The sequence below is a fragment of the Chanos chanos genome, chromosome 3, assembly GCF_902362185.1.
Source record: "Chanos chanos chromosome 3, fChaCha1.1, whole genome shotgun sequence".
Classification (NCBI taxonomy): Eukaryota; Metazoa; Chordata; class Actinopteri; order Gonorynchiformes; family Chanidae; genus Chanos; species Chanos chanos.
This window is the reverse complement of record NC_044497.1, coordinates 25,931,109-25,943,214: the sequence shown is the minus strand read 5'-3', so window position 1 is coordinate 25,943,214 and position 12,106 is coordinate 25,931,109. Positions and strand designations below refer to the sequence as shown.

The 12,106-nt window shown below is 42.1% G+C and overlaps 1 protein-coding gene across 1 annotated transcript in view; it reads right to left on the bottom strand.

The window, feature by feature from the left end:
- Positions 1-12,106, bottom strand: part of magi3a (membrane associated guanylate kinase, WW and PDZ domain containing 3a) — a 104,389-nt gene that overhangs the window by 33,647 nt on the left and 58,636 nt on the right. The window contains exons 3-4 of the mRNA XM_030767973.1: positions 9,281-9,397; positions 3,928-4,047 (exon numbers count right to left, since the gene is read on the bottom strand). Of these exons, the coding sequence (XP_030623833.1) occupies positions 3,928-4,047; positions 9,281-9,397 (237 nt within the window). The remainder of the gene's footprint in view (positions 1-3,927; positions 4,048-9,280; positions 9,398-12,106) is intronic.

Sequence of the window (12,106 nt, the reverse complement as noted above, 5' to 3'; positions counted from 1 at the left end):
CTCAGTGCAAAGGGCCAAAACTCATTTCTCTTCCCCCATCAAATTCACTTCAGCTCCATTTCCAGCCATCATTAATATCCATGCCCACAAACAAAAGCATACATTTTTTTGAGGAAGCAAGGCACTTATGGAGACATCTTCATTACACCTGAGCAGACAGGTAGCAGAGATGAGTGATAGCGGCTTGTTCATAATGCTAACATGTCAAACGGACACCAGAGATGTTTGTCAGCCAATGGCCTCCACCGAGTGATTAATCGCTCATGAACATTGCACCCTGCCTCTTTTGATTAATGTGCATTAAAAAAGCAGGAGGAGAAGGAGGGAGTGGAGGCCCATCTGCATTGATTGGTAAGGCTCTCTGTCATCATTAATCTGCAGGAGGTCAGCGCAACATGTTAGACAACCGGAGGGGGGGAGGGACGGTTTGCAACGTCGGTTTAATGGTTCGCAAATGTACGCAGAGCTCAAAACATGGAGACAGAGGGAGGTTCACACCGTGGCAGGTTGTTAGTGCAAACATGAACCTGGCTTGGCTTCCCGTATGAAAAGGTTGAGAAGCACAGCACAGGAAATCACCCATGACTACAGACGACAATAACAAACACTGATTTGGCACTGGCACACATTCACACTAACTTTCCCTCTCTCTCACACACACACACACACACACTCACACACACATGAATATACACACGCACATACACAGAAACATGGCCACACATACACAAGCAGACAGCCATACTGATTTTCGAGCAACACTGGCAGGGAAAGAAAGTACATCAAGGCTGATGTTTTACACTGCCAGCAGCAGGGTTATTAGGACTGTGACTGTGAGCTGACTCAGCTCTAACACATTTGATCACGTCGCTCTTTTAAAGGCAATGGGGTGTGATACAGAAGTTGTCTTTTTCAAAGTTTCCTCTGCTCTTTTTGTCCAGGCAATGTGGGATTTCTCTCTGAAATTTGGAAATGACCACTTATTGTGTGAGGTGGTCACGGCACTGTTCACAGGAATGGTGCTAAATGTGTTCACTCACTCGTGAGTGAGTCGGTGTGCGACATTGCTGAGAGCGTCAGAGCAAACCGCAGTGGCACACTAAGTGCTCCACAGATCCAGATTCAGAGTCACACCTGGCTGGAATGGCTGAGACTCATTTGGTGTCTGATAAAACTGGGACATCAAGACACATCAGAACTGTGGGAAAAGTGCAACCGGAGAGCGAAAATTCTCATTTTCATAAGAGACATAACTGTGAGTACTAAAATTGTGATAAAAACAGCAGTTGTTGAACCTCTGAGCTAAAGCTAGTCTGTCCAGTGTGGTGGAGTTGGTAATTGTTTAGACTCCTGCTTTTATTCCATCTGTGTGTATGTGTCTGTCTCGTTAAAGCCTTACACACATTCTAACCCAACACACACACACACACACACACACAAAATTGTCAGTGACACAAGGGCAGGGAAACTAAAGAGTTTGCTGAACCCCTGAGGTAAAGCTAGTCTGTCCAGCATGGTGGAGCAGATGGACTCCCTCCAGGAGACAGACAAAGTGCGAGTACCTGCTTGGCCAGACGACCAGCAGCCCCCCCCCCCCCCCCCCCCCCCCAAAAAAAAAAGATTCCCCAAGCTTACATGTTTCATCTGATCCAGTAAAGCTATGAGGTGGATGTCTGCATATGTTTTGGACTTGGACTCTCTCATTTCTAACTTCTTCCAGGAGCAAAATTCACTACATATGAGGTTTTCAAGTGAACTGTTCCACAGGGCCACATTAAAAGATCTGTGGAGATACTGTAACAGAGCTAGCAGAGTGCAGACTTGTTACTGTTGATTTCATCACGCTCTTTGAAGGAGAACAACAGATCAATGATTTCCTGCACTGAAAACTGGTTAACAAGACTGAAAAGCTCAAAATCATTTCTGATAGAGCTCCTGTGATAATGTCTCTTCAACATATTCCTTAAAAAAATCTTTTTATGAAACATAACTCATATTTAATAGTGGAATCTCACTATGGCACTGCTTAGTGCATAACAGAATATTACAGTGCTTATTAGAAACTATATAGATATTCGTTTAGATCTCAATAGAGACAGATCCACCTCCTACACTCTCCAACCTCTGTCCTACTTCCATAAGAAAAGCTGGTTTCTTTTTATGTGTGTAAAATCATTAGTCTAGTCACTATGACCATAAAGTTACCAATTAAACATGAAATAGTTTTATAGCATAGCTAACAATAACGGTTTTATGGCATGGGTCACAAAACGGAAACAAACAGGAAAAAATCTAGAGGGAACATAGAAGGAAAAAAAAATCTATATTCTACACTTAAAATATAATATAGTGCCTATATTTATAAAAGCGCTTGATCTGACTCTCTCTGTGTACAGCTCACTGTCAGAGGCTGAAGAGGACTAGAAGATCTGTCAGTTTTTTGGTATTAGAATCCATAGATTTTTGTGCTTTGAAGCTGAGAAACACAGACCTGCCTCAGCACTGCGGTAGCCTGAAAACCAGCACTGTACTTTATTCAGTGTACCCAGGACTAAGGTTCCTCTCCCCGTCGGAGCGGAGATGAAACACACACCCCCGCAGTCACGTCATGTCCACTGTGGTATGAGAGGAGAATGGCAGAACATAGAGCTACGATTTACTGTACTGGGGGGGGGGTGAGAACACACAGCAATATTACTGACTCTGGAACAGCAGGGTTCAGGGAGCGACTATGGAACAGCCTCGACGTGAGAGACGCATCACTGTCATTATGTAATGGGGGATTTAATGCATGGTGAATGAGCTCCTGTGCCTGTGAGAAAACTGCTTCATTTGGTATTACCTCCTAAGGCTGAATCTGCTCAGCTTCTACCACGTCTTTGATTTCAACCACACATCTCTAGCGTCAAGGACCAGGACAACCACTGCATTAACAAACACTCAATCTAAGCGCACTGTCAAAACCTCACACATAGTGCTCTGGAAATGGATCGTTGTAGACCAGTTACACGTAAAACTTTTGTATCCCAGACACATGAACACAGGAATTCAGTCCTTTGAAAAAAAAAAAGAAACCCAGAGGGGCATTTGAGGACAGGACAGACATGGCAGGCAGCATTAAATCAGATTGATTTTTAAATACTACATATAACAGCAATACGTGTATCAACCAAAACTGTCAAAATGCATCGATTTTTTACACAGATGTCCCAGAGAGACAAGGCATCATTGATTTGAATTTACTCACTGTGAAATTAGCCTTCATGCAAGAAATAGCAGGAGGCTAAAAATCAACACAAATTAGCCATGCAGCTGGACAAGGCCGCAGTAAAAGTCAATTATGGTGTCATCCTCTTTGACTAGATTTACTTTTTTAACCTGGGAATCTGTAATGAACCTGACAGTGAAATAACAACCAGTGATTCAGAGAGGAAGGTCATTAACCAATCTAGGTTTCGCCCAAACTGTTCCCACCTAAAACGGTAGGACTTTCACCTGACCAGTCTGAAAGAGAAAGCAAAATGGGAGATTTCCTGGTCCAATTAAATTAAAATGGTAAACATGGTGCCTGGGAAAACACATGGAGACAAACCAGAAATGGAGCTCTTCCTCCTAACATACGTTCACTTCATAATTCAACTCCTGTATACAAAATTATTTCTTCAAACTAACACATAATATGCAGAACAGGAAAGATATATAAGATGTATGAAAGACAAATTAAGAAAGTCCTATGAAAGTCTTAGGAGTTGTGAGTAGGATGTCTCTGCTGTGGAGAGTTCAATGTTCAAATCCATTGACCATGGCTGAAAACTGCATTGACTTGATAAGTAATGATGTCTATGTCCAAATCTGGACAGAGCATGTGTGCTCTGCAGAGACTGACTAACTCGGCCATAAGCGTGGTCTCTGGGCGTTCATACATACCGTCGTATGTTCCGCTTTCCAGCAGCAGCCCACTCTCCTCCAGGACACGAAACTCCCCCACACTGATAAAGTTATAGTCCACTCCGGGAACCTCCCCCTCCCGCGGCTGTCTTGTGGTACCTGCCAGAGGTAAACATAAAGAAGCCAGGTGTCACAAGCTGTCCACTTCAAAATGTAAAAGTTCTTTAGATGGGGACAGTAACGTAGTGAATAAACATCTAAGAAAATCAATAGTAAAGAAAAAAAGAGATCTTTAGACTATAATTTATAGCATTTTCGCTCATTTGAGTAATCTGCTAACTGTTTTCATTGAACCAATGCCTTGTGATGGTATCAGTTTGTTTCTGATGTGTACAGAAATCCTGCTTGCTCACTTTAAGCTTCCTAGTATTTCATGAAAAAAAGCCCACCTCTGATCTCTCTCTCTCTTTCCCCCTGCTGCACATGTTGGTTCAAAATGTAAAAGTTCTTTAGAGGAGGATAGTAGCAAAGTGAATAAACATCTAAGAAAATGTATAGTGAATGAAAAAGAGATCTTTCTAATGAAGGATATGTTTCAGGCCCTAAAACAGTTTTTGTGAGGTCCAGACCATTCAGTGAGTCCAGTGTCAGACCACAGAATCAATACGCCCCGTGGTTTCAAAAACGTGCGGTCATGTCCCAATCATGACTTGATGTTTCTAGCTGGAGCTGGTGTCACAGATCTGCCCTCTGTCTCTCCCCTCTCCATCCTGCAGTAGGTACAAGGACGATTAAGGGGAGGGGAAGTGCTGATTGATTGGACAAGGGGGGGTTGCTGCTCACTGCAGTTTGTCAATGGTCAGTTTCAAATGCTATGAAAGTCATGTGAAGGTTCAAGGCCCTTTCCTGCGCTCTGTTTATTATCAGTTGTGCAAACACTGCCATAGTTTGTACCAACAGCTTCACTGTTACACACAATTGCAGACGTTTCATCCCTTTAGTTTTCCATTCCCTGTGATCTCATTCTTTCTTTCTCTGTCTCCCGACTCCTTCACAAACTTTAAGAGGCGCCATTGCTATAAATCCATGTTTACATTCCTGATTTGAGACAACCATGAATAATTACAGATTACTACACATGCAATTTATGATCCGCACCGAGGTTCTAAGAGAGGAGCTAGCTTTACTTTCAGTCTTGGAGTTAATTGGATTTCTACCTCATCTGAACTGCAATGTTACCTTGAGACACAAAAAAAGAAAAACTCTCAGGCATTGTCCTCTTCTTACCTCTGTGAGACATCCCTTGGTTTAATGAAATCAGGGTCCAACAGATAAGAATTCTCATTTTAATCTTAGTTGGTCAGTATTTTTTCCTTTCGAAATAAAGTTTGATTAAGTTTACTTATTGCATATGTCTACACTAAATATCAAGACTGGCATTTTCTTTCATTTGTATAAATAACTAACTGCTTTCATTGAACCAATGCCTTGTGATGGTATCAATTCATTTCTGATTTGCCCAGAAATCCTGCCTGCCCAATTTAAGATTCCTAGTATTTCATGAAAAACAACCCCATCTCTGATCTCTCTCTCTCTTTCCCCCTGCTGCACACATTGGTTCTTTTCAGCACAGATGTATTTACGACTTTGACATCCAGGGCCAGAGAGTCCAAAGCAGAAAAGACAAAAAGAAACCAAAGCAAAATCAGAACATGTAATCAATACTTTGTTTAGAGGATAGTAAATATGCCGTGAGAGTCTGTGAGGAAAGGTCCTGACAATGGACTTGCTTTGATCTGCTGCCATACAATAACATGGCTGACTTCCTTTCTGATTGTCTTAAAAGTTCTCTTTTTGAACAGCAACACAATCAGAGAAGACAAAAACAATACTGAGGCAAAAATAAACAAGTCTTGCTCAAAAGGATAGTTTTCAATGGATGCTGGCAATGTCTTTTTTTTCTTGACAGAGATGCTGTTTACAACTTTCTTCAGAGCAATGGTATTTTTCAAGCCAAGACGTGCTTTGAGGCAGACCTTATTACAGTTCTATAAGAAATATTCTGTGATAGAAGACCTGTTACCAACCGCTGTGGCAAATGGAGAGGGAAAACAACAATTATCATAACAGTTTACACACTCACCAAGTGAAAGTCTGCCAGCTGCCTAAGCCTCTTACATGAAAGACTTTTGCATGCACCATGGGACAATGCAATAAGTACCAAAGCAGGGGCAGAAACTGTCTCCTCTGCCTTGCAACAGGCCAAAAAGAATTTCTGTCTACTGCTGAGAACTGTTCAGAGTTTAAATTTTGACCTTAGCCTTTCCTTTCTTACATAGCAAATTCATGAGTTCCCATCTTCCACACAACTGACGTATTTTCTGTGTAACTCTAACGCCCACTTTTTGATTAAAAGCTATTATTAGGTCTGGAGTAAAAAGAATTTTATTTATGACATCAAAGGTGAACAGCTTTTCTCTGACAATTCATTAATTTGTTGCAGTGAAATTCGGTGAAATTCCCTTTTGGAGGAAGAGGAGAAAGTTGAAAAGAAATACCCTTAAATCCTCATGAGAAAATCACGGTTCTTTAAGTCAGAGCATGTGGTTCCTCCCTATCTCTCTTTCTCTCTCTTTCTTATTCCTGCCTTCCTCCCTCTCTCTCTCTCTCTCTTTTTTTTATCTAAGGCTGAGCCATAGAGAGCTTAGTGCCATGCCATAGCGGATATTAATGCCTTGAGGAGAGGGGAGGAAGACTGAAGGTTCAGTCGAGCTTCAAGGATTATGTGGAGATTTGGACCCCGGTCTCTCTCTCTCTCTTGCCTCGTGACAGTGCTGTAATGGCTCTCTGTGGGACAGATGTGAGATGTTATGATGAGCAGGGGCCCACGGCAGCCCCGCTGTGGCCCCTCATGTGAAACTGTTGGAACCATCTCTGAAGGGCCACTGGCAGTATTGTGAGTAAGCGTTTAGTGCCCGTGTGTGGCCAGAGCATTATCTTACTACAGCAGGGACCATTGTTTCCACATGTGATACAATGTGTGTTTGTGGCAGTCAAAAGACACGGGATCGGTTCTAACTAGTGCTGGGCGGTATGACCAAAAATTTCTCTCACGGTATTGTTTAAGATTCTGGCGGTATCATGGTATATCACAGTATTTTTTTTTTTTTTTTTGCATGACTGGGCCTTCATATAGGTTTGTATTGGCTTATTCTACTGTCAGGAGGACATGAAATATAAAAACATTAATTTCACCATAATTTCACCATGTATATAATGAAGGCTTTGATTATTATAGGGTTTGCTTGGCCCCACAAAATGATACAGTATATGAAGGAATCAGTATGCATGAAACAGTTGCAGAGTGTAAACAACTGTTATGGTGCAAACTGCAACATAGTAAAAACAGAACTTAAAAATAAATAGATATGCCAACAACTTTAACATTGCTTCCTTTTTAGGACAAAATATTTTAAGATAATTCTATAAACACTATAAACTGACCCAAAATACTCAGTGTTAGGGCTTTCCAACCATAATTTCTTTTCAATCGGTTTGTTCCGAGCAGAATCTGTATTTTAATGCTTCTGATTTTGCGTCCCACCTTATAATTATCGCTCCCAAACTGGTTAGAACCAAATGAAATACTGGTTGATAACGTTCCATGTACGGCTGTGTGATATGACAATGTGTATCTTTTGGATGGTACAAAAATGTCTATTGATAGATATTTTACTCTACAGTCTCTGTCACGGGCGGCGCAGTGGGTAGCGCTGTCACCTCACAGCCAGGTCTCGGGCTCGATTCCCCGGCCGGGAAGTTTGCATGTTCTCCCCTGTCTGCGTGGGTTTCCTTCCACAGTCCAAAGACGGTATAAAAATGTAGGTCCAAAGACATGCAGGTTAGGTGAATTGGAGATGCTAAATTGCCCCCGGGTATGAGTGTGTTTCTCTGCGTGTCCGTCCTGCGATGGACTGGCGACCTGTCCAGGTGTTTCCCTGCCTTTTGCCCTATGAGTGCTCCGGGCGACTTGAGTGGATGCCACGAGTACACATGTATATAGTATACTATATATAGTTTCTATAGTATTTTACAAAATAGGGGGTTAAATATAAATATGTATTGTGCCATAAGTAAGGTATCTGCCCGCCATCCCATAGCACAGAGACTTAGGTGGTCATCAAAGTCTTTACCAGAGTTTTTCCTCATGGGTCTTTTTCCCTCTGGCATTATTTAATGAGTTATGATAGTGAGGCTAATTAAGACATATTCATTAGTAATGGCCATTACAAACAAAAACGTACCAAAACAGAAAGTAAACAGCAATGCTCCCATTTATTTAATGACTGACTATTTTTGTAAGTTATGAAAATGTTAAGCAGACAATGTATGACTTTCCTCTCCAATAGTCCTAAATGAGAAATGTCATATGAGAATTAAAGTCATTATTTGTGAAGATTACAGGCATGAATAACTTCAGAAATGGAGACTAAATGCCATCTCACAGAATAAGGCGACACTGTCCTCTCTCAACTCATCTGAAAAACAACTCGTTTTTTTTTTAAGTGAACCTGTTCTCATATGGGAAGGATAAAGAGATACAATTATTTAGAAGACACACGTGCTTCATGAAATACCATAAAACATGTCAAGTTTTTACATCAATATGCTCAAATATTTTTACAGCAAATTGGTCATCCAGCAAATTACTGTATATTTCACTATGACATCAAATGCTGTCAGGTAAAACCTTTTGAAGTAAGACACAGCCAAATGTTAGGTAGCATACATCTCTTTCAAGGTGACATTGCTATCTTCCAACTTAACCCTGGTATTGATGGAGCATGGAAGAACAGAAGCAGAGAGAGAGAGAGAGAGAGAGAGAGTGAAAGAGAGAGGAATGATGATGGAGCAGCCCATCAGCATCTCTGCCTCCAAAAGCACCTCATTAGTACAGGCAACAAGAATTCCGATTATGAATGCAAAGTAGGTTGGGGTAGAGACTGCAAACAGCTTGGCTGATTTATGACATACTCTGTCACAGTATATGGGGGAGCAGAACAAAGTGGGATGAGAATGTGAGAGAGTCACTTCTGCAGGAAGACAAGAGGAGGATTGGAGAATGAAGAGGTGACAGCCAAAGAAAGATATAGTGTCTCACACCGAACTTTAGTTACTCCTGTACATGAATCAATCCCAGAAAATGGTCTGCTCTGGAAGAATGTGCTTTTGGAATCACACTGTGCACAGAGCAATACAACAAATATCAATTTTCTGGCACTTTTTTAAAAAAAAAACGCTCAAAGTGTGGTAACAAGGAGTGTAACAGTACTTACAGGGAATTGTAACAGGGAGTGGTGTGTGTGGAGAGGGAGTGTGTAACAGCACTTACAGGGAATGGTGCGGAGATACAGGTTGTCCCTGATCACTTGCTGGAGCTTGTGGTCCAGGGAGCCCTTCTGAAACTGCAGGCTCAGATAGTGCCGCAGATCTGTGTTCAACACTTTTCCTACAGAGAGAGAGAGAGAGAGAGAGAGGGAGAGGGAGAGGGAGAGGGAGAGGGAGAGAGAGAGAGAGAGAGAGAGAGGGAAAGGGATTGCACATTTAGCATTTCCTTCACATCAAGAATATGTCTGACCAAGAACAAGCTAGCAAAGATGTCCAGTGGTGGACCTTTTGAGTATCTGACCTCTTCATACATGCATTTGAGAGATAATATCATTTTCAGTATTTAAGAAAAAAAACTTCTCCAACAGGCTTAATCAGACAAGAGGATGACTTGCACAGATCTTGCATAGACTTGCTTTGATTGAGCAGGAGTTTGGGGATGTTTTGTAAGCATTGGGGAAACCGGCGTGCCCAGTAGGAGGTACAGCTGTTCCACCACAGAGAGCAGATTTTTTTTTTAATTGGCTTGTCTGCATAAGCATTGAGACACATGAATAGATAATGGGGCGGGAGGGAAAAAAAGACCCCCCCCCCCCCCCCCCCCCCAAAAAAAAACAAACAAAAAAAAACAATGCAAGCTCAGTGGTCTCTCTCAGAGTCTGGAGTGGCTGAAGTTCAGAAGGAGTTCAAGGAAATGTGGAGGCTGCACAAGGCATCCTGGTGGAGAGATGGGGGGGAGACTAGTGCTCCGAGGAGGAGGAGAATGAAAGAGTGAGACCCAAAATTCCCCCCAGTGCCTTAAGAGGATATGGGGGGGGGGGTGTACAGTCTCTCTCTCTCTCTCTCTCTCTCCCTCTCTGAGAAGCAGTGTCTCCAGCTGTTTATTTTCAGGAACTGCTGTCTGGCGTTGGGCTGTTTTCCTCTGGGTGGAGAGCATGTGCTTTGAAACAGCGCCAGCCACGACTCTGCATCAATAACCATTGTTTCTGCTGCTGCATCTGCTGGATGTGCTTACGTGCATTTATTCAGAACAGCGTGCATGCACACACTCAGACACACACACACACACACACACTGTACAGCACCACTGACTAATGTGAAAACACATGAGCACATGGTGGAAGGGTCTTCCACACACATCAGTCAAAAAATCAGCAAATTCAGGTGACAGAGTTAGTTCTCTAAATACTTAAGTAATGCTACTTCACAAAATGAATGTTTAAAATGGGCCTAAGTTGAAAGAGCTCAGAGAGTTCAACACTTTTTTTTTCAGCACATAGTTTATGTCTTGAACCATAGGGCTGACTCACTTCATACTTTAATTTAATCATCTGCCACCCAACCCCCCACATACACACATGCACACACATACCTATCAGAAAATAACCAGCTCCTACCTGCTATGGATACATTACATGTATCCATACATACGTGGTTGGGGACGGTGTTGTCCCATTGCAAAATGTGATGAAGAAGCAAAAAAAAAAGAAAAAGAAAAAAGAAAAGAAGCCTAAATTCTGCCATCACTCAGCTAATTTAAAAAACCAAGGTAATCAAAACAAGCCAGTCTCTCAGCTGCTCTGACTTGTCCCCTAGAGGGAGAGAAAAGGACAGCCGACTGTGATTACAGATTAGCTTTATTCCACTGGTCGGTTGAGATGCATACTAATTCACACTCCTCCAAATGCCTAAAACATGCCGAGAGTTTTTTTAATTAATTTTTCATGTATTAATTAAATGTGCCTACCACACATTCTTAGAAGTGTAATGTGACTGACTTAAAGTTTAAATTGAAATGTGTTCCTTCATCGTATTCCCTATACACGCAGAGTTGGTGAAGTCAGAGTAAAAAGGGCATGTTTTTATAAGCCAGGACATCGGTCATGGCAAGAAGTTTTCCAGGACAGCAGAGTTAAGTGTCTGTAAAGTTCTGTGCACTGCTGGACTCAGCAGTATGTTACAGGCTGGAAGCAGGGCTCTAATCTGTTGACTCCGAGAAGGTCCAGGAAGCGGAGAAGAAAGGCTCGCCTCACTTTACAACAATGTCACTGCATTTTTCTACACCACACCTGGACTTCATTAACTAATAAAATTACAAATGCGGATGCCTCTTCTCCATGTAGGGCTTTTAGTAAATGATGGCTAAGATGACACGCGTGTATGTAAATGCTTTATGGCCCTTACTGCGACTTCTTGGCAGATTTCTGGGTTACAAACTACCAGGAATGTAAGTTCAGTGGTTGACTTTTGGCATTCACATGAACTGATATCACAAAAACAAACAAGAGGACCACTTCAGTCCAAAATCAAATGTATTTTCATTCATTTAAAACCAACTTACTGTGTTCAAACAACACAAGCGCAAGGTGAAGTCTAAAAACAACACTTGTCAGTCTTTAGATATTTTAGACACAATGAAGGGCAAGGAATTAGGTCAGGCCACAATAGCAGTCCCTCATAAGGAATGTGAACACATAGGAATGCCTGTGGTCCATGTTCCCAAAGCCAAATCCTGCATGGTTGCCATTCATAACAGTCTTTGCTGAGTGGATAAAAGCATGTTCCCCAGCCTGATGCTGTGGTCCGGTTCCCATGTGGAGCAGGCCTGGTGGTGGTTGGGGAGGTGGTGGTGGTTGGGGAGGAGGTGGGGGGTGGAGACCATACCCTTTTCATACGTTCTACGCTGGGAAAACACTGCACCCTGAATGAGCATTAGCCTAATTGTTATTGTGAACCTCTAGGAACTCAGCCTCATTAAAAGAACAAACACACACACACCAACTCACACACACACACACACACACACACAAAACACATAGATCAGAACAGG